The sequence below is a fragment of the Mytilus galloprovincialis genome, chromosome 7 (assembly GCF_965363235.1).
Source record: "Mytilus galloprovincialis chromosome 7, xbMytGall1.hap1.1, whole genome shotgun sequence".
NCBI lineage: Eukaryota > Metazoa > Mollusca > Bivalvia > Mytilida > Mytilidae > Mytilus > Mytilus galloprovincialis.
In genome coordinates, this window is record NC_134844.1 from 94,673,441 (window position 1) to 94,698,284 (window position 24,844).

Sequence of the window (24,844 nt, forward strand, 5' to 3'; positions counted from 1 at the left end):
TGAATCTTTGATATTTGATTCGAACCCCAGCGACGAGTCAATCGTCTGGCGTTCCAATAAGCCTGGTTTATTGAGTGAGTTTTTCTTTCTTCGACAAATGTTTCTGGAGTAGCCATTTTGAGATACAGTCAATACAGAAAAAAATTAAACTATATATCATATAACGTTGCCTCAGTTTTCTATTTAGATGACAATTATATACAATTAATACGTACTTGCTTTACAACTTTTATTATAGGGATCGTGATACTGCATGGCAGGAATCTCGCAATCACAAATACCAGAAGCACAAACCATATTATTTAAACATGTCAAATCTCCAGACATTGATGAGCACTTCTTTCTGTATGGTATTCCTAATAATTAATATATGCAACATTGTTATCTGTAACCCATATTGATGATGGACAATCATTAAAGGTCTTCAGAGACCAAAATAATTGAGTAAGTTGTAAAATGACTCTTACAAAATTTTAAAAATAATACAACTATCCACAATTTATACTTTTGAGTACCTCCCATTCCACCCCCCCCCCCCCCCCAACATGCGTTTAAATCTGGAACAACTCTTAGAGAACTACATCATTACAGAACAGTTTAGATCCTGACAATTCTCTCACTGGTAAAATTTAATACTTGTATATCTCAAATTCCTTCTTTGAAAAAAACACAATGATAAATCACCTTTTCAAAAAATCGAATAATGATCAAACTTATGCAATCAATATTGAATTACGATCCTTCCAACATCAGATGCTTACTATCTTTTTTTTATTGATACATGTATTGTATTTTTTTTCTTCTAAAAAGTTTCCTCATCGTTATCCTTTATATATCAACTATCATTTATTCTTAAAAAATATTATAACATTGACTCTAGGGTCTTGTTTAAGATTAAGTTTTATTTTACCATGTACTCCTTTACACCAGACTTGTCCCCCCTTTTTAATTATTTTTCCCTTTCCATATATGTACCATTAAAAAACGTTTGCAATATTCATAAATCAATTTTAAATGTTTTTATAATTCTTTTAATTTGTTGTCATTTATAGTAATTAGACAAACAATAGTACTTAACTAATTCCGGTCGAACCCGGATTTAACTGCATAGTGTGAACGGGGTATGAGTCTATACATGTACAGAAGTTATTGTAAGTACTAAATACGTACCTACATTACAGGTATTATCATTAGCATCATAATACATTGCTGGTAGTTCACAATGGCATACACTGGACGAACAAAACAAAGGAGGATAACAACTTGTATTTCTAACCGCTGTCGAACAAGGGTCAAGGTATCTTCCAGCTGTAATCAAATGCTTAACATCAACAAAGTTTAAAGATCATGATAATGAGGAAATTACGTTGAAAAGGTGTTTTATATTAGAGACTTCTTTTTTAAATATTTATGTTCTGTAAACAATGCAGTATTAAACTTTAAATGATAGGAAGGTCGAGGATGTGAACAACTATAGATAACTGTACGGCCTTTAGCAATAAGAAAAAAAACAACAACAAAACCGTATGGAATAGCACGAGAGGACACATGTCAAAGAGTTCAAAGAAGAAAAACAACGGACTGATTTATGCTTAAAACCATAAATGAAAAACAAAAATGATAGAAATATTTATGTTCTGTAAAGAATGCAGTATTACACTTTTAATTTAAAAATATGATATGTGGTATCGGACCACTAGCCACAAAAGAAGGTCGAGGATGTGAACAACTATAGATAATTGTACGGCCTTTTGCAATAATTAAAAAAAAACAAAAACGTATGGTATGTTATAAAATGTCAAAGAGTTCAAAGAAGAAAAACAACGGACTGATGTATGCTTAAAACCATAAATGAAAAACAAAAATGATAGAAAGCAACCAACAACCACCACTTAATTACCGACTCCTGTCTTGGAATATGCACGAAAAGATTGTAAAGGGGTAAATAGTTATCAAAGGTACCAGGCTTATAATTTAGTACGCCAGAAGCGCGTTTCGTCTACATAAAAGAGGGACGAAAGATACCAAAGGGACAGTCAAACTCATAAATCTAAAACAAACTGACAACGCCATGGCTAAAAATGAAAAAGACAAAAAGAAAAACAATAGTACACATGACACAACATAGAAAACTAAAGAATAAACAACACGAACCCCAACAAAAACTAGGGGTGATCTCAGGTGCTCCGGAAGGGTAAGCAGATCCTGCTCCACATGCGGCACCCGTCGTGTTTCATATGTGATTACAAATCCGGTAAATAGTCTAATTCGGTAGGTCAGATTCATGAAAGGGAAGGGGATTGTAGTTACGACGTAAGGAACATATCCGATATCATTTGTGAAATGGTTATTCCATAACGGTCAACCAACTGGTGATGGCGTCCGTAAAATTTACGAAGGGATAATTTCAACTTCACCATTTGGAACTCTTGGTTTAATAGCTTCCTTGTGAGCAGTAACCCTCTATCAAGAAAATCATGATAGGAAATGCAAGCACGGGAATATCGTATCAGTTGGGAGATATATACCCCGTATGCAGGTGCTGCTGGAATGTTGCTACTAAGAAATGGAAAGTTCACAATTGGAAAGCTGAAATCATCTCTTTTGTCGTAAAGTTTTGTCTTCAACCGACCCTCATTGTCAATTTCTAGATGTAAGTCAAGATATGAAGCCGACTTAACTGTATCTGTAGTATCTTTTATCTCCAATTCGATGGGATAGATGCGTTCCACATAGTCACCAAATTTTAAATTGTTTAGTGAAAGAATGTCATCTATATCATGTATATAGCGGAAAGTAGAGTTAAAGGATATTGCTAACTTCTTATCTTTCTTCCTAAGAAGTTCCTGCATGAAGTCAGCCTCATGATGATAAAGAAACAAGTCAGCAAGTAGAGGGGCACAGTTTGTTCGCATTGGGATGCCGACAGTCTGTTGAAAAACACGTCCTCCGAATGTAACAAATATGTTGTCAATCAAGAAATCAAGCATCTTGATAATATCGGTTTCAGAGAATTTTTTGTTTGAATCAGAGTGATTCTTTACAAAGTAGGATTTATCCCTCCCTAAGACAAGATACTTGTATCTACGTTGGCCATTCTTTTTTATGAAGCAAAGTAATACCAACTCTTTTAATTTGTCTTTTAGTTTGGAATGTGGAATACTTGTGTAAAGAGTAGAAAAGTCAAATGTTTTAATACTGTTACAAGATGAAAGAGAGTTAGATTGTATGTACTCTAAAAGATCTTTGGAATTTTTAAGTATCCACATCTGATTCACGCCACCTCTAGAACATAAGACTCATCAGTGACGCTCATATCAAAATATTTATCAAGCCAAACAAGTACGAAGTTGAAGAGCATTGAGGATCCAAAAGTCCAAAAAGTTGTGCCAAATACGGCTAAGGTAATCTATTCCTGGGATAAGAAAATCCTTAGTTTTTCGATAAATTTAAAGTTTTGTAAACAGGAAATTTATAAAAATGACCACATAATTGATATTCATGTCAACACCGAAGTGCTGACTACTGGGCTGGTGATACCCTCGGGGACGAAACGTCCACCAGCAGTGGCATCGACCCAGTGGTGTAAATAGTTATCAAAGGTACCAGGATTATAATTGAGTACGCCAGACGCGCGTTTCGTCTACATAAGACTCATCAGTGACGCTCATATCAAAATATTTATCAAGCCAAACAAGTACGAAGTTGAAGAGCATTGAGGATCCAAAAGTCCAAAAAGTTGTGCCAAATACGGCTAAGGTAATCTATTCCTGGGATAAGAAAATTCTTAGTTTTTCGATAAATTTAAAGTTTTGTAAACAGGAAATTTATAAAAATGACCACATAATTGATGTTCATGTCAACACCGAAGTGCTGACTACTGGGCTGGTGATACCCTCGGGGACGAAACGTCCACCAGCAGTGGCATCGACCCAGTGGTGTAAATAGTTATCAAAGGTACCAGGATTATAATTGAGTACGCCAGACGCGCGTTTCGTCTACATAAGACTCATCAGTGACGCTCATATCAAAATATTTATCAAGCCAAACAAGTACGAAGTTGAAGAGCATTGTAAACATATTTATGAGCGCTCAACCTTCCCTTCACCTCGGAGAGTTGTGTAACATGACAATGCAACTTGAGAATAAACTGTGAATGTCAATTGAAATCGTTTGTTTACTACTGAGATCGGCACGAAGCGAATACAAAATGTACTAAAAGACAAAAAGCGCAATGCACCAATCGTATTGTACTCGCAGTTACGAAATATATTTTAGTATGCATCGAAAAGTTTGAGGGTAAAGACTACATTACCAGTCTGATAAAAGCATCCCCTTATGAAAAAGTATCTCTAAAAATTAAGTTATGATATCCAGTTTGTTATAATATTCGTACCGGTATCAATGACAGCATTTATTAACAGTTTTTGAGAATGTGTGGTAATTAAATTATGATTTAATTATTTTCCAATTAAACAATTATACAATAACGTCCTTGAAACTAGACACGGGCAAAACGAACAAGGTTGGAAATATACACACCGTCAGAAAGGCCAAAGGAACGTCAATCTCATTAAAAACAGATCTTTCAATTTTCTCCATTACAGTGGTGGTTGCAGCTCGTAAAATATGAAAACATCATATAAGGGGTCAAATTCAGTGACCTTTTAGTATCAAATCAAATCTTTCGAAACAAATATCAATTTCAAGAAAAGGACAATTATTGCTCTTTATATTAGATTAACATGTATTTAAATGCAGCTCACTTGGTTAATGTCATCAGTATAGTTAGATAATTCTTCATTAATGAACTCAAACATTTCATCATTTTTATGTCATTATACTGTTCTATGATATGGAATATAGACGGATCTTTAATGAGATTGGCTATAGGTATATAGAAACACGCCTGCTTTTAAAGGGCGCAATTTGCGCCCACAGGAACACACAATACATAGATATTGTCAGTTTTTTGCTGTTGAGACTTGTAACTTTTATCATAGTTTTAGTAAGTGTATGTTGCATTTGTATCCTTTATATTACAGAAGAAAGCTGTATATGAGTTGCGACGAACTGATTTCTAATGAGATTTTTAAAAAAGACCATTTAGTTAAATAAAAATTCTTCCATTTGATTAGATTGTGTATAATTGAAAATACCACTTTATCAATATCAATTCTTTACGTCCTTCGTAGAAGTGCAGTATAAAGAGCCGAAAACTGTCAACCGAATTCCGAGAACCATCACATGATACTTTTTTTTTTAAATCAAAATGCTTAATATTTAGATATGTTTATTTAAAAATTTACGATGACAAATATTTTGCATTAATAAGTTAACTATTACACATAGCACTTAGACATTTGGTTTAACCTGTATTTTATATGAACAAAATTGGAAAGTGGTATGATTGAAAATGAGACATCTATCGAACACAGACCAAAGACATGGATGTAAGCAACAGCACTGCCTTCAACAAAAAACTCATAACTTAAAGTAAGTTGTTAAAGGCCCCAACATGACAAAATGTTTTGTATTTTATTGAAGAAATCACATATGTCCGTTGCCATGAACGAAATACAAATAAGAGAAATGATATAAACATTAGATCAAAATTGTTATTTCATTTTTATTTTTTACTTTAATCAAGTGGTACACTTTGATACTGTCATACTAAATGATTTCAAGTGATATTAAATTTCTTTTATGGTTGTGGTCTGTTATCTATTTCCGGATGGAAGGTAGACTTTTTCAACAAATTATCGGCATTCCAATGGGTACGAACTGTGCGCCTCTCCTTGTCGACCTCTTCTTTTTTACTATGAGTCGTAGTTTCTTCAGACACTTGTCAATACCAAGAAGATCAAAGAAGCCAGATCATTTAATTTCACATTCAGATATATTGATGATGTTCTTTCCTTTAACAATCCGAACTTTTCTAATTGGGTTTCATTAATATATCCTCCAGAACTAGGAATTAAAGAAACAACAGACAAGGCTCCATCTGCCTTACTTTTGACAAACGAGACGATTTTAATTCTGAAATTATCAATTTCTCCCGCCTTAGTAGCAATAGACCAACTTCACCTGCATATGGGATATATATTTCCCAACTCATTCGGTATTTAAGAGCTTGCAGCTGCTAATCAGACTTAATAAAACGTCACCAGTGTCTGAGTAGAAAGTTGATGAACCAGGGTTATGTCAAAGAACGTCTCCTCCTTTTTCTAAAAAAGTTCATCGGAAGATACCAATACCTTGTTGATAAATATTCCGTATCAACTTCACAAATAATACATGTTGGGCTTGAAGTATAGATTCAAGGTACAGACGTTGTTTCTCATCTTAATTACGTGTTATAGGGATTTTTATTTGTCTTTGTAAATTATTAACATTAAGTGTTTAGTCCGTTTTTGGTATTCTTTTGGCGTGGCTTGGTACTTACACATCCCGCCATTGTGTTATTTTTGTATGGTAATTTTGGTATTCTTGTCTTTCATTTTTACTTCTGTGCTTTGTATAAATGCCTTTTTTTTTATTGACATAATTATCTGTTTTATAGCGATTAAGATTATAACACAATGTTGACTGCTGTACCTCTATTTTTGACATTTTTACCTATCATGGCTATAAAACCAGGTTTAATTCACTATTTTCTACATAAAGAAATGCCTGTACCAAGTCAGGAATATGACAGTTGTTTTCCATTCGTTTGATGAGTTTGTGCTTTTGATTTTGTTATTTGACAAGGAGCTTTCCGTTTTAAATTTTCCTCGGAATTCGGTATTTTGGTTATTTTACTTTTTTATGAAGAGATAATTCTCGTATCATACTGCACGGTTGTGAAAAGAAAGAGTGATACGAAAAATGCGTTAATCTGATTGGCCAGCATCATGAAACGAAACTGCGATATTTCTATTGGTAATTCCTAAGGTCATCAATAATTTTCAAAGGTTAAAACGATATACATTTCCTAAATGACAACAGAGATGTGATGTCTTCAATAATATACAAAACACTCACACTTCTCACATGAAAATATTACATTTTAAAGCGTACATAAAGTTTTAAAATGTCTGTGGTTTAAGTTTGATGCTAGCCAGAACACATGACGTCAAGCTGTCCATACAAACGAGTCGCGGAAATTTCTATTAAGCTCAATGAGAATATTAACCTTAAAAGAAATAGGTATATCAACTAGTGAGAATTTGATATGGCTTGATATCAACTCTCACTTTTTAATTTAAATAGCAATAATAAATTCGCCACATGCTCATTTATTATTAAACTTATAGTAGATAAACTCGACTCGATATCACTTGATATCCAATTCTCACTCGTTATAAAACCTATTGAATATATAAATAAAAAAGGAGATGAAATTTGATTGCCAATGAGAAAACTATCCACCAAAGTTCAAATAAAGTGGATGCAAGCAATTATAGGCAACTGTTCGGTATTCAACAATGACAAAAACTCATAGCTATAAATAAAGGCAACAGTAGTATACCGGTGTTCAAAAGTCATAAATCGATTGAGAGAAAACAACTCGGGTTACAAACCAAAACCGAGGGAAACATATATCAACTATAAGAGGAAAACAAACGAACAACATGAACACCAAAGTGCAACAAAAACAAAGTTCAACACACATAGAAACGAACTATTTGATAACAACTGCCGTATTCCTGACTTGGTACAGGACATTTTAAGAAAAAATGGTGGGTTGAACCTGGTTTCATAGCATGCCAAACCTCCCGCTTTATGACAATGTTAAAAATATATTTCGCTTAAACACTGCGTGACAGAAATACAGCTCAAACACACGCAAGAACATCCATAACAGAGAAACGCACAATAAAATAATATAAAAGTCGACACAACATGCAAACCACAGAACAACAACGAACATATTCCATCAACGAAAAACACCACATGATATCAAAAACAGTGACGCGCTTACGTAACGAACATGCAATCTCGAACTTTATACAATTATAAAAGGCCCTAACATGAAAAATATGAAACAATTCAATTGAGAAAACTAACGGTCTAATTTATAACAAAACAATTAACAAACAACAAATATGACAGACATGAACCAACGACAACCACTGAACTCTACAGGTTCTTGACTTGGGACAGGCACATATAGAATGTGGCAGGGTTAAAGATCTAATTACAGTGTTGAAATGGAAACCTATTAGAATAAGTTATTTCAAGGATTAATAAGTTTACCCTGATTGTATATACATTTCAGGGCTCGGTAAATAACATCACCGTAAAGTTTGGGATCTGCTATTCCGTCTGAAATAACTTTTTTTACAGGTACAGCCAAACTTGCAAACCAAATATTTGTATCTATGGAAGAATTTATGAAAGGTTTTAACTAATTTGTGGTAACGAAATCCCTGACTTAATAATTTACCAGTAATACATAGAATACGCTCATTGAAATCCAAAACGTCACTTCAGACAAGAGCATAACGAACGAGTTGGGATATATAAACACCGTAAGATGGTTTCAGAGGAACATCACCGTCCAAAATAGGAAAATTAACAATAGGAAAAAAAATCATCCCTTTTGTCGTAAATGTTCTAGTTTTAAACTGAAATATCTAAATTTAGGAAAGGACACTTATTGCTGTTAATATTTGATTTATTTAAAGTAAGTTTCTGTGGGTGAATTTCGGCAGTATATTTAGAGAATTCTTGCTTATTTAACGAAAAAAATATCATCAAGATAATGGTAAGTGTTGTTAAATTTATCAATTAAATTGAATATAGACAGGTCTTTATTGAGTTTGGCCATTAACTGTGATTCATAACAGTAAAGGAACAAGTATGCTATTAAAGGGGTATAATTGGTGCCCATAGGACTACCTACAATATGTCGATAAATTTTTTTGCCGGAACGTACATAAATGTTATCAAGGGAAAAAAATTGTGGTTGTTATTATCTCATCACACCTCCAGTAAGCATGGTAAGTATATCTAGCATATTTATCTTTCTCGTTTTAGAAAAAAAGGCTTTATATGAGTTGCAGCAAATAAATTTGCAATTAGATTTATCGAACGACCATTTAATTAAATGGGAAAACTGTTGTTTGATAAGATTGTGTGGAAATGTACTGTAAAGAGTTCAAAGGTCAAAACTGTCAACCGAATCAAAAGGACCATCATCATTACGTTATTTATCTAAAACATCAGAAGAGTTTTTTACATATCAAAACTAGTTGATTCCACTATTTTCATATGTTTTATTACAAAAGCTAATGATCAATTTTTTGATATTAGTTAGTTATAAGAAACACGTTAAAAGCACTGAAATTCTAGTAGTAGAAAACTTACTAGAGGCCGGGATCAAACGATGTTTTACGCCTTTCTTGTGTATTAAAGGAGTTAAACAATACATAGTTGGGACCTTCAAATGTCCAGAAGAGGCCTTAAGCTGAGCTATGGTTGTGTGACATGACTATTTACTATATGACTCTCTGTGGAGCATACTGTCTTGAATGTAGTTGAATGTATAATTTCATTCTTAAAGACTTCCGTGTAGTATTTACGTCATACCGCCACCACATTGTTAGCTGCTTTGTCAAACGATACGAACACAAAACGCTTTGCGAGTACTTGAATTTTGTTTTTAATCCTAGAAACGGGCGTATTATTAATTTATTTATATATTTCTAAACTATTTCCGAAATGTGATATGCGAATATCAACAATATTTAGACATTTATTCAAAAAGGAACCAAGTGACTTTTTGTCGGATTTCTCCTGTTCATACCATTTTTTACGATAGGATGAAAGATCATCTTTAATAACCTGACGACCTTCTCCAATTGTTTTGGTCCTTTTTCAGAAAGTTTATAATCTCTCGGTCTAGACGATATTGAGGTCCCCTATAATTACATGGCCATCGGTATCATATCTTAACTTTGATGTTTCTCAAACTCATGTCGAATGAGCATTATTTTCTATTCTGACGTTTGATGTAACTGACGTACAATTAAAATTCAAACTTCTACTTGGTTTTTTATACGAATGAGAAATTATAGGTGGCTTTATGTTATCAAAATATGGAGGTATAACGTTTTGAATGGTAGAGTCTTGCAAAATTACTAGACAAATTGATAAAATCAATACCTCTATTAATGTAGTTTATTTTTATGAAATACTTTTTATGATCTTCAGGTTTGGCAATTTGAGATAACAGTCTATAGTGACAAAAGGCTGCAATAATTCGTGTACACTCATATTTTGGAATGAAAAACTATACTATTTCACACTCATTATAAATATTATGCAATTTACTTATTGGTATTTGACCCAGTTTACATATTTATTGATGTCTACCATTGTTTTCAAATATAAATAAAAAATCATCAAGTGTAAAATTAGAACGATGTTTATTTCGTTGATTGCGGTTAAATCGTTTGCCATGAGACCTATGCTTACGTTGTCTTTTAATTTGTTACCCGGATTTGTTTCTTGCCTAATCGAATTATGACTATTGAACAGCGGTATACTACTGTTGCCTTTATTTATCAACAATAGTCATGATATCAATAGAGGAAGTTATAAATATGTTCCCTTGGCCCATGATATTGTCATTTAGACCTCGGGGATACGCTGTCTGTAGTCGTTAATCCTAGAAAGTTCGCAAAGTTTACGGGAATCTTCAAACTGTTGATGTGTCTGTTCTGGTTTAATATTGTGTTTGTGTTTTTCTAAATGTTGGTATATTAAACGGTTGAATTTCTTGGGTCTGCGGAAGCGGTATAGATATTCTTGTGTTCGTTTGAAAAATCCACGTCCAGTTTGCCCTACATATTTAATACTACATTTCGGTTTTGTTCATGTTACAAGATATATGATGTTTTGGGTTTTTCAAGTAATGTCATATGAAAGGAAAGAGAAAAAGTTTTGTGGATATCCACATGCGTTTTCGTTGAAAAATCTAGCTGCAGAGGCATTGCTTTCTTTAACACAATTGTGAAATGTGCTACATTTTGAAGATGCATTTCGATTAGCGGCAGTGGAATTTAGATTATGAACGTGGTTTTCGAAGTGTTGAGAGGTTTTTTGTTTTTTTACTTAAAATCATGATATCATAAAGTTGAAAAGTAGACAAGTAAAAGAGGCCGAAAGTCAAAGCATTGAATTGAGATCATAATTACGGGAGTAGGTAGTGCAGTCGAAGAATTCTAATAAAAACTGTAGTTAATTGGCCCGGGTACATAGTTTTTTTCATTGTGCATTTCTTTCAGACAATGAATTAAATTTAAAAAAAATTGCTCCTGTTTTATCTCAAAAAGCTTCAGATAATATATCATTTTGAGAGGAAGACAGACATGTTGTAAAAGATATAATGAGCTAATAAACTGTTTATATCGGGCAGATGTTGGTTCAGTTTCAGCCATAACTGAATACTGGTTTGAAAAAATAAAATAATAGTTGTTCCAAATCGCTGAAGATAATCTCCAATAATTGAGATGTAGTTGTTTGTGTGCATCGATACGGGACATGCTACCTAAATAACTTTAGAAATCAAAGATGTTTATTTTTTCCAATTTTCATAACTTTTTTCCTTAGTAACCCTTAAGGTATTGATTATACTTTTTATTGCAAAAGTATTACTTTTACTTAGTTATAGAGTTATATTCCTTAATATAGTTCTTCTACTTTGAAGACATAAATAACTGTCGGAACTACTTTGAACAAAAACTGACTTAAAGATACTTACTTGTATTACAACTATGAACATGTGGGTTGTGATACTGGGTGGCATTACAACCACAAACACCATTCACACAAATCATATTGCTGTAACAAGTTGAACCATCCTCTATTGTGTAACACGATTCTTTGTATTTTCCTCCTATTAATGAATATACATACATGTACTGTTATAACTTATTAAAATGTGATGCAGAGAGATGATCCATAAGTCGATTTTCGGTAAAATCTCGCACCAAGTTTTTTCGGAAAAGTTACGAACCTTAAAAGTTAATGTCATTTTACTTTAAGTTAATGATATCAGTAGTAAACCGATGTTCAAATTGATTATTCAAACCCATTGAAAACCACTGAGGGATTAATAGGAATTCCAAAAGCAGCTTGATTGCTTGTGTCATTTTTTTTTCGGATCTAAGGTACATGTGGACCGTTTAGCTAAAATGACTGTGGTTACACTTCAAAATTTACTTTGAGTACAGTCAAACCTGTGCATCTAGAATAATTTTAAGACACAGCATGATCTAGATAAACTAAACTGAAATGAATTTTATATTTCAGAAAATTGAAATATTAATTGGATTTTGCTTTCCACTTTTTATCGTTCTTAAGGAGGCTCAGCCTAAATGCAGAAAGTTCGGAAAGAGATTTGAAAACTTCCCCATAGGTAATAATTGAAATGAACTTTATTGATTGACATGGAAAAGAGAAGAGCAATATACATATGACAACTCTGGGTGTTTAAACTACGTGGTTGAGGTGACCATATCAAAAACTCAAGTGTTTGTTAACTTTACATATTCTGCCGAAAAACAATGCACAGCAAAATCCAATTAAGTTTATTATTTTCTAAAGCATAAAATGCATTGAAATTTTATTTATCTAAGTCATGCTATGCCTTAAAACTATTTCGGATGCACAGGTTTGTTTGTAATTAGAGTACTTTTTGAGGTGTAAATACAGTCATTTTATCCAAAAGATCCACATGAACCTTAACAGATTTTAAATAATTGTATAATTATATACATGTAGTTGTTAATATCTATAGCGTTTGATATGATTTATTGTTGTGTGTGTGTGTTGGGGGGGGGAGGGGGTTACGTTCTTATAACTAATAAACTATAATTGGATATTTCTTTTATTTATCTGATAAGAATTTAAACAAAATTAATCTATATTGTCTATGCTATAGAGAGTTTACCAAGAGAAAGTATAACACTTTGGAATAGTATTGTAAATACTTTTCAAACTTCAGAAAGAGCTTGGGCTTATTGATTATTATTCAAATAAAGACATGTCTTGTTGTGTTAATGAAATAAAAGAAGAATGTGTCCTTGGGACCTATATGCCCCCGCATGAAAATATTGCTGTCTGTTTTTTTTGTTTTTTTTTAAACTTTGTGATATTTGTTTCTGTATGTTGTTATTAGAGATTTTTCGTTGGTTGATTGCTCTCATTGTTCAATAACAAATAGTTATGAGTTCGCTCATGAACCATGACAAGCGCTTGGCAATTGATTTTCCCAATTTTATCTTGTGCTGTTCCTTCCATGTTCCCGCTCGTAAGCTAAAGTATGGGTTAACAGGAAGTAGGTGTCCATCTGGTCAGAAACGTCATCACGTGTAACAAATTATCCTCGTCAAGCTACTGGCCAATTACGGAGTGACTTTGTTTAGACAATAGACAATAGCAAATATTTATTCGACGATTACATTAACAATTAATGGTTTAGGCTATACAGTTATAACATTACATCATATTACTGGGTCTTCTAATTGCTCTAAAAAACCTCATTCTATATTATCAACTTCAATTTTATCAGATATCAGAGCCAGCCTTCCGAGTTATTGTGAAACTTTCTAGTCTAAGGGCGCTGTGAATCAGAAGTTGATACCAGAAAGAAAATTCAAAGATCTGTTAGAGTACATAAAATCTTTTTTTTTTTTTTTTTTTGTCATAGTATTAAAATATTAGACTGTTCTAACCTTTACAGAAGTACTCCCCATTTCAAACTAAAACTCAAAATGAACGATTTGGTTCTGCTTTGGACAACATGGATACCAACGTCTTATTTTAGGGAGGTAAACATCGCAATTTGTAAAAATAGACCACTCTGATTAAATCAAATTCTAAGAAACTGACTTTATCAAGATGCATGATTTCCTTGATGGACAATATACATGTTACGTTTGGAGGACGTGTTTTTCAACAAAGAATCGGCATACTCATTGAAACCAAATGTGCTCCTCTTCCTGCTGACTTTATCATGTAAAATTGAGAATGGAAATGGGGAATGTGTCAAAGAGACAACAACCCGACCAAAGAGAGAAAACATCCGAAGGCCACCAATGGGTCTTCTACACAGCGAGAAACTCCCGCACCCGGAGGCGGGCTTCAGCTGGCCCCTAAACAAAGATGTGTATTAGTTCAGTGAGAATCGACGTCGCACTCCGAAACATATACATAAACTAAAATTAAAAAAACATACAAGACTAACAAAGGCCAGAGGCTCCTGATTTGGGACGGACGCAAAAATTCTGCGGGGTTAAACATGTTTTGTGAGATCTCAACCCTCCCCTATACATCTAGCCAATTTAGAATAAACAAACACACTACAATACGCTCAGTTTAAAAGAAGTCCGATGTCAGAATAGGTAACAAAAGAAAGAAAGCAAAATGACAATGATACATAAATTAACAAAGGACTACTAGCAGTTACTGACTAAGGTCATTTCGTACCTTGACCATTTCGTACCTCTGCCATTTCGTACCCTATGGGCTAAATGCATCTACCATTTCGTACCTCATGGACTAAATACATTTTTACTACTTCGTATCATATATTTGTAAAAGTTCTCATTTGTTTAAGATATAAAACATTTTGAGATGATTTTTTTTTCTTCAATATAACATAACTAAAATGCATCCAGCCGTAGAAATTTTATAAAGACCGATGATTGGTTTGATTAAGCAGCACTTCGAAACTTACATAGTTTAAACTACACTTTGTGTGTTTGCTGGATTTATCCTTTATTAATTTTTCATCTAAAAAAAATATAAGGTTAATTAACCAACAAAGGAATAATTATCTGCAACTGTTTTTATAGTTATTAACAGTTGTTTCTGTCAGGAAATGCAGTGAAAAGAGACACAAGCTGATATTTACCCAAGAAGAAGGTCATGATTAAAAATGTTTGCATAAGAATTTGCACCTTATGTAACTAATCAAAGAACTTGTAATGGCTTTTTCAATTTGAGAAATAACAAGTTCATTTATTTTGTATCCTTAATTATATCTAAACTTCTACATTTTAAAAAGGTTTGGTAGATATCTTTTTTAGTGTGTATTGCATATTTTCTATAAGTATTATTCAAAAAAAATCCATGCATATGATATATACATTTAGGTTCTACTACACCTTACGATAATCAAATGATTATATCTCAATATTTAGGCACACGTCGCAATTTTAAATGGCCCGTGTATTTAATAAACATTTTTAATCCAATTAAATAGACCGCTACCTATTTTTTTAAAACAACACGACAGTACGTGGCGCGTGTCTTTATTTATAAGTTTATACCAAAGTAAAAAAAATCACTTTTACCGGCAGAAATGTGAACTGTTACTAAAGCGCTAGCTAATATTTGAAATAAATATCTTACGTTACGAAGTTTTACAGATTTCCAAAAATTTCTTTTATTGACTTTATTCCTATTTAATATCACATAGGTGCTTTAATTTTGAATTTTAGGCGTTTCTCTTGGCCTCTACCACCTTACAGTAAACAGCCATTGAGACTGTTTTAACCGAGAAATGAAACACATAAATATCTTCCACGAGGTACGAAGTGGCATACATACGAACATCCCATGAGGTTAGAATGGTATACATACAAATCTTTCATGAGGTACGAAATGGTATACATACAAATCTTCAATGAGGTACGAAATGGTATACATATATATCTGCTATAAGGTACGAAATGGCGCACATCAATGCGACAGCTTTACCAAGAAATCATAAACATATAAATACATACATATAAATCTTACATGAGGTATGAAATGGCATACAAATAAACTTCCATGAGGTACGAAATGGTCAAGGTACGAAAAGGTCAGGGTACGAAATGGTTTTTGCCAGAGTACGAATTGGGGGGTACGAAATGGTTAGGGTACGAAATGACTATAATTCCCAGTTCCAGACCTCAATTAAACTGATTGAAAGATTATGTCTTCATCATATGAAAAATCAAGCACAATCCCTCCCGTTCAGGGTTTAGTATCATACCATCATTAAATATGCGAGAAGAACATAACCCGTATCCTGGCAACAACTGGTTTTAGAATAAATGTATTCATATGAGGCAGACTTCATACAGGAGCATTTAAGAAAGAATAAAAAGAAGCTACCATTATCCTTTAACTTTACGTTAAAAAAGACCGTTACAGTTTGATGACTATGTTGGACGCATCTATCCCATCGGACTTGCAATAAAGGATACAACAAATACAGTTAAGTATGACTCATATCTTGACTGACTTACATCTAGCATTGTGTCTAGAAATTAAGAAGGAGGATCGGTTATGATCAAAACGAAAAAGATGATTTCATCTTTCCAATTGTGGACTTTTCATTTCTATGTAACAACAGTCATGCAAAATCTCTTTTTTTTATTCTTTTTCGGGTATATTTATGTTTGTTTGAAATCTTATGTCAGTCAAATTTATATGTCAGTGATGTATGTGTACACAGTTTTGGCTCAGATATATATTTGTAAATTTGTTTGACTTTTTAAGACAGTTTTGTTTTTAATTGTTTCCAACAATTTTGTCAATATTACAGATCTATTAAGAACTATAGTGCAAACAAACAAATATGTTGTCACAAGATGTTTGATGCGTCTTTTGTCAACAAAATAATAAGGCTGCAATACTTAACAATCTTGTTCTTTACCAATTGATAGGACTTTACCTCATTCTCTCTCTAATAGGAGATAATACAACACCTCCTTATGTCTTAACTTTCTGATGATACTATATCTCCTTATTTCTTTACTTTGTGATAATACTGTACCTCCTTATTTTTAAACAAAGTGATAGAACTTTACCTCCTTATTCCTTTACTAGGTGATAATACTTGACCTTTTTATTTCTTTACTTTGCGGTAATACTTTACCTCCTTATTTCTTTACTTTGTGATAATACTGTACCTCCTTATTTCTTTACTAGATGATAATACTTGACCTCCATATTTCTTTATTTTGTGGTAATACTTTACCTCCTTAATTCTGTACTTTGTGGTAATACTTTACCTCCTTATTTCTTCCCTTTATGATAATACTTTACCTCCTTATTTCTTTACTAAGTGATAATACTTGACCTCCTTATTTCTTTACTTTGTGATAATACTGTACCTCTTTATTTCTTTACTAGATGATAATACTTGACCTCCATATTTTTTTACTTTGTGGTAATACTTTACCTCCTTATTTCTAAATAAAGTGATAATACTTAACCACCTTACTTCTTTTGTAAGCGATAATACTTGACCTCCTAATTCCTTTTCTTTGTGGTAATATTATACCTAGTCATATATTTACTGTGTGATAATACTTTAACTCCTCATTTCTTCACTTTATGATAATACTTTTCCAATTTATTTTTTTTACTAGTTGATAAACTTGACCTCCTTATTTCTTTACTTTGTGATAATACTTTACCTCCTTATTTCTTTACTAAGTGACAATATTTGACCTATTTCGTTCTTTACTTTTTGATAATACTTTAACTTTTTATTTCTTAACTAGGTGATAATACTTTACCTCTTTATATTTTTACTCTATGGTAATACTATAGTTCTTCTTTTTTAACAAACTGATAATACTTAACCACCTTATTTCTTTAGTAAGCGATAATACTAAACTACCTTATTTCTTTTGTAAGCGATAATACTTGACCTTCTTATTCCTTTTCTTTGTGTTAATACTATAACTCCTGATATATTAACTGTGTGATAATCCTTGTTTCCTTACTTTGTGATAATACTTAACCTATTTATTTCTTTACTAGGTGATAAAACTTTACCTCCTTATTTCTTTACTAATTGATAATACTTAACCACCTTATTTCTTTTATCTGTAGTAATACTTTACCTCCTTATTTCTTAACTTTGTGATAATACTTGACCTATTTATTTCTTTACTAAGTTGTAATACTTTACCTCCTTATTTCTTTACTTTGCGATAATACTTTACCTCCTTATTTCTTTACTTTGTGATAATACGCGACCTCCTTATTCCTTTACTTTGTGTTAATACTATAACTCCTCATATATTTACTGTGTGATAATCCTTGTTTCTTCACTTTGTGATAATACTTTACCTATTTATTTCTTTACTAGGTGATAAAACTTTACCTCCTTATTTTTTTACTAGTTGATACTACTTAACCTCCTTATTTCTTTACTTTGTGATAATACTTGACCTATTTATTTCTTTACTAATTGGTAATAATTTACCTCCTTACTTCTTTACTAAGTGATTATACTGTACCTCCTTATTTCTTTACTAGGTGATAAAACTTTACCTCCATATTTCTTTACTAAGTGATTATACTTGACCTCCTTATTTCTTTACTTTGTGGTAATAATTTACCTCCTTGTTTTTTTACTTAGTGATAATACTTGACCTTGATTCTTTAGTTAACGATACTTTACGTCCTAATTTCTTTACTTTGTGATAATACTTTACCTTTTTATTTCTTTACTAGGTGATAATACTTTACCTCTTTATAATTTTACTTTATGGTAATAAAATTAAGAATGGAAATGGGGAATGTGTCAAAGAGACAACAACCCGACCAAAGAGCAGACAACAGCCGAATACTATACTTTCTTATTTTTTAACCAACTGATAATACTTAACCACCTTATTTCTTTTGCAAGCGATAATACTATTCCTCCTCATTTCTTAAATTTGTGATATAACCAAACATCCTTATATTTTTACTTTGTATTTATACTTTAACTCCTTATTTTTTTACTTTGTAGTTATACTTGACCTCCTTATTTCTTTACTAAATGATAAGACTTTACTTTCTTATTTCTTTACTTTGTAAAAATACTTGACCTCCTATTTCTTTACTTTGTGATAATACACTTGACCTCCTTATTTTTTTACTAAATGATGAGACTTTACTTTCTTATTTCTTTACTTTGTAATAATACTTGACCTATTTATTTCTTTACAAATTGGAAACACTTTACCTCCTTACTTCTTTACTTTGCGATAATACTTTACCTCCTTATTTCTTTACTTTGTGATAATACTTTACCTCCTTATTTCTTTACTAAGTGATTATACTTTACCTCCTTATTTCTTTACTAGGTGATAAAACTTTACCTCCATATTTCTTTACTGAGTGATTATACTTGACCTCCTTATTTCTTTACTTTGTGGTAATACTTTACCTCCTTGTGTCTTTACTTAGTGATAATACTTGACCTTGATTCTTTAGTAAACGATACTTTAACTCCTTATTTTTTTTACTTTGCAGTTATACTTTACCTCCTTATTTCTTTACTAAATGATAAGACTTTACTTTCTTATTTCTTTACTTTGTAAAAATACTTGACCTCCTATTTCTTTACTTTGTGATAATACACTTGACCTCCTTATTTTTTTTACTAAATGATGAGACTTTACTTTCTTATTTCTTTACTTTGTAATAATACTTGACCTATTTATTTCTTCACTAAGTGATAATACTTGACCTCCTTATTTCTTTACTTTGTGATAATACTTGACCTCCTATTTCTTTACTTTGTGATAATACACTTGACCTCCTATTTCTTTACTTTGTAGTAATACTTGACCTCCTTATTTCTTTACTTTGTGATAATACTTGACCTCCTATTTCTTTACTTTGTGATAATACACTTGACCTCCTTATTTTTGTACTAAATGATAAGACTTTACTTTCTTATTTCTTTACTTTGTAATACTACTTTACCTCCTTATTTCTTCACTAAGTGATAATACTTGACCTCCTTATTTCTTTACTTTGTGATAATACTTGACCTCCTATTTCTTTACTTTGTGATTATACACTTGACCTCCTATTTCTTTACTTTGTAGTAATACTTGACCTCCTTATTTCTTTATTAAGTGATAATACTTTACCTCCTTATTTTTTTACTAAGTGATAATACTTGACCTTTCTTAACTTTGTGATAATAATTTACCTCCTCGTTTCTTTACTAAGTGAAAATACTTGACCTCCTATTTCTTTACTTTGTGATAATACACTTGACCTCCTTATTTTTTTTACTAAATGATGAGACTTTACTTTCTTATTTCTTTACTTTGTAATAATACTTGACCTATTTATTTCTTTACTAATTGAAACCACTTTACCTCCTTACTTCTTTACTTTGCGATAATACTTTACCTCCTTATTTCTTTACTTTGTGATAATACTTTACCTCCTTATTTCTTTACTAAGTGATTATACTTTACCTCCTTATTTCTTTACTAGGTGATAAAACTTTACCTCCATATTTCTTTACTGAGTGATTATACTTGACCTCCTTATTTCTTTACTTTGTGGTAATACTTTACCTCCTTGTGTCTTTACTTAGTGATAATACTTGACCTTGATTCTTTAGTAAACGATACTTTAACTCCTTATTTTTTTTACTTTGCAGTTATACTTTACCTCCTTATTTCTTTACTAAATGATAAGACTTTACTTTCTTATTTCTTTACTTTGTAAAAATATTGACCTCCTATTTCTTTACTTTGTGATAATACACTTCACCTCCTTATTTTTCTTACTAAATGATGAGACTTTACTTTCTTATTTCTTTACTTTGTAATAATACTTGACCTATTTATTTCTTCACTAAGTGATAATACTTGACCTCCTTATTTCTTTACTTTGTGATAATACTTGACCTCCTATTTCTTTACTTTGTGATAATACACTTGTCCTCCTTATTTTTGTACTAAATGATAAGACTTTACTTTCTTATTTCTTTACTTTGTAATACTACTTTACCTCCTTATGTCTTCACTAAGTGATAATACTTGACCTCCTTATTTCTTTACTTTGTGATAATACTTGACCTCCTATTTCTTTACTTTGTGATAATACACTTGACCTCCTATTTCTTTACTTTGTGATAATACACTTGACCTCCTTTTTTTTGTACTAAATGATAAGACTTTACTTTCTTATTTCTTTACTTTGTAATACTACTTTACCTCCTTATTTCTTCACTAAGTGATAATACTTGACCTCCTTATTTCTTTACTTTGTGATAATACTTGACCTCCTATTTCTTTACTTGGTGATTATACACTTGACCTCCTTATTTCTTTACTTTGTAGTAATACTTGACCTCCTTATTTCTTTACTAAGTGATAATACTTTACCTCCTTATTTTTTTACTAAGTGATAATACTTGACCTCCTATTTCTTAACTTTGTGATAATAATTTACCTCCTCGTTTCTTTACTAAGTGAAAATACTTGACCTCCATATTTCTTTATTTTGTGATAATACTACACCTCCTTATTCCTTTGCCTAGTGATATAACTATACCTCCTTATATTTTTACTCTGTAATAATACTTTAACTTCTTATTGTTTTACTTTGTGGTAATACGTTACTTCCTTATTTCTTTACTCAGTGAAAATCATTTAACTCCGTATTTCTTTACTAGGTGATAAGACTTTATTTTGAAGGTTTTCAAGAAAAATGAAAATAAGCTAGCATTATCAGTTAACTTCACGTTCCGCTATATGGATGAAGTTATCAATATATAATTCAAAGTTTGGGGTTGAAGTTGACCTTATTTATCCCATTGAATTTGAAATAAATGCTACAACAGATCTAATGAAGTCGGTATCATACCTGATTTATATATAGAAATTGACAATAAGGATCCGTTAAGAACAAAAAAGAATGCCAAAGGAGATTAATTTTGCTTCCCTATTGTGAACTTTCCATTTCTATGTAGCAACATTCCAGCAGCGCCTGCATATCTAAATATATATCTCCCAGTTGATACGATATCCCAGAGCATGCATGTCCTATCATGTTTTCCTTGATGAAGGGTTGCTGCTAACAAAGAAGCTAGTAAACCAAGCGTTCCAAATGGTTAAATAGAACTCACCCTTCGAAATTTTACGGGCGCCTTCGAATTTGGTAACTGTTATGTCGCATACATGTATATGTCACATATGACCACGAATATGTTCCAACTGTCTTAAGCTGAATCCTGTCCGCAATTCTTCAAATGTGGCATCACTGAATTATTACTTACAATAGCATCGGAACGGGTGCTACATGTGCAAGAGGATCTGCTGACCTTTCCGGAGCATCTGATCTTATCCCGGTTTTTTTGGATGATTTGTATTGTCTTAGTTGTGTTTTGTAGAATGAAGTCAGTCTTTCCGCAATTTTTCGTTTTTGCCCTGGGGTTGCCAGTTCATCTTTTGAACTTGAAAGACCTCTGTCCAATAACTGAGAAATATAAGTTATTACAATGTGTAATGCAAATTTGAAGTAACGAATCTTTAATATTTGATTCGAACCCCTTTGATGACTCTCATGTAGACGAAACGCACGTCTGACGTTCCAATAAGCCTGCTGAGTTACAGAAATAAAATAAAATGATCAATTATATATCACATAATGTTGCCTATTTTTTTTTGGATTTAATCTAGATTACAATTATATACCATTCATACGTACTTGCTTTACAACTTTTATTATAGGGATCGTGATACTGCATGTCGGGAATCGGACACCCACAAATACCAGCAGCACAAATCATATCATTTAAACATGTCGAATCTTCAGGCAGTGTTGAACAGTTCTCTTTGTATGTTCTTTCTAACAATAAACATAAAAAAATTGATGCAAATTTGTTATAATATGTAATACATTTTAATTTTGAACAATAACGTTGTGGTACCTTTTAGACAAAAGTTTTAATAAGACTAAGTACATCATATCATCAGGTAAGTAATATCTAATATTTCCCCTAAAATTGTTTACAAATGGTTTAAAGGGGTACAGAACACCTAAAAAAAAGTTAACTCTTTAAAAAACAGTTGAATGTTTTATAACTTTTTAAAACTTTGAATTATTCGAAAAACTAAGGATTTTCTTACCCCAGGAGTAGATTACCTTAGCCGTATTTGGCACAACTTTTTGGAATTTTGAGTCTTCAATGCTCTTCAACTTTGTATTTGTTTGGCTTTTTAACTATTTTGATCTGAGCGTCACTGATGAGTCTTATGTAGACGAAACGCGCGTCTGGCGTATAAAATTATAATCCTGGTACTTTTGATAACTATTATAGACATACTATCAGAAAGAAAAATTAGAGTTTTTTCAAACTGCTCTATATCCAATGAAATTATTCCTGTAAAATGAGTGGTTCAAATTTCTTGAAAATTTCATATTTTGTCCACAATTTAAAGTAAATATTTTGTCAAAATTTTATGAAAATTAAAAGAGCCAAATCTATTTTAGTCAAAGTGTTGGGTACCCCCTTAAATATACAATTATCCAGAGTGTTTTGTTAAACTGAATAGATCCGAATCATATAAATCATACTTCAAACTAGCTAGCTAAACCTCTCACTTGTATGACAGTCGCATAAAATTTCATTATATTGACAACAATGTGTGAGCAAAACAAACAGACATATTAATAGGTAAAATGTTAAAAATATGGGTACACATATTGTGTTATTATCATTATCGCTATATAAACAAACAAATATGATAACAAAGAAAAACAAAATGGCATACAGCCAAAGCACAAAAGCAAAAATGAAAGACAAGAATACAAAAAATGACCATAGCACATTGAATAACACAATGGCGGGATGTGTAAGTACCGAGCCGCATGAATTAAGGCTGTGATGTCGTTGATACAAATCAGAATTAAAAAAACTGAATGGGTCTAAGAACACAAATGCTACATTAATCTTTAAAGACCCAAATGTTGCAAAATACCTGTCCTACCTATGACCAATATGTTGTTTTGTCCCCGCAGATAAGCCCCAAACAACATCTTTTTAGTGTGTAAATCACATCACATAAACTACTTGACAAATTAATTAGGTATTGACCATTCACTTCGAAATTCAACATATACCCCCACGACACATACCAAGGAGGAAATCCTGGATAATCATAGATACGTTCTATGTTCCTTTAGAGTTTCAACCAAAGATAAAGAACTGGATCTTCCTTCACTGTATTGGATACCTAAACAACATAATGTCCAGCAATCAGTACACACAATCTAAGACTTTTTCATCTTGCAATAGTATCAGAACATTTGACTTTTCTACACTTTACACAAGTATTCCCCATTCCAAACTAAAAGACAAATTGAAAGAGTTGGTCATGCTTTGTTTCATAAAAAAGAATGTCTTAATAGATACAAGTCTTTGTAAAAAAAAAATCTGATTCAAACGAAAAATTCTCTGAAACTGACATTATCAAGATGCTTGATTTCTTGATTGGCAACATATTTGTTACGCTTGGACGACGTGTTTTTCAACAAGCAATCTGCATTCCCATGGGAACCAACTGTTCTCCTCTTCTTGCCGACTTTTCCCTTTATTAATATGAGGCTAACTTTATCTATACAGGAACTTCTTCAGAAGAAAAAAAAGAAGTTAGCAGTATCCTTTAACTTTACTCTCCGCTATGTTATCTCACTAAATAATTAAACATTTGGTGACTAGGTCTAACCAATCAAACTTGATATAAAGGATACAACAGACACAGTTAAGTCTGCCTCATACCTTGACTTACATCTAGAAATTGACAATGATGGTCGGTTGAAAACAAAACAAAACTTTACGACAAACGAGATGATTTCAGCTTCCCAATTGTGAACTTTCCATTTCTATGTAGCAACCTTCTAGCAGCGCCTGCATAGGGAATATATATCTCCCAGTTGATACGATATTCCAGGGCTTTTGTTTCCTATCATAATTTCCTTGGTAGACGGTTGCTGCTCATAAGGAAGTTTTTAAACCAAGAGTTCCAAGTGATGAAGAAAATTAATT

At 32.0% G+C, this 24,844-nt stretch overlaps 1 protein-coding gene across 1 annotated transcript in view; it reads right to left on the reverse strand.

Annotated features, from left to right (window-relative positions):
* Nucleotides 1-24,844, reverse strand: part of LOC143084329 (uncharacterized) — a 165,412-nt gene that overhangs the window by 46,490 nt on the left and 94,078 nt on the right. The window contains exons 8-10 of the mRNA XM_076260740.1: nucleotides 22,504-22,644; nucleotides 11,750-11,884; nucleotides 1,171-1,308 (exon numbers count right to left, since the gene is read on the reverse strand). Coding sequence (XP_076116855.1) covers nucleotides 1,171-1,308; nucleotides 11,750-11,884; nucleotides 22,504-22,644 — 414 coding nt within the window. The remainder of the gene's footprint in view (nucleotides 1-1,170; nucleotides 1,309-11,749; nucleotides 11,885-22,503; nucleotides 22,645-24,844) is intronic.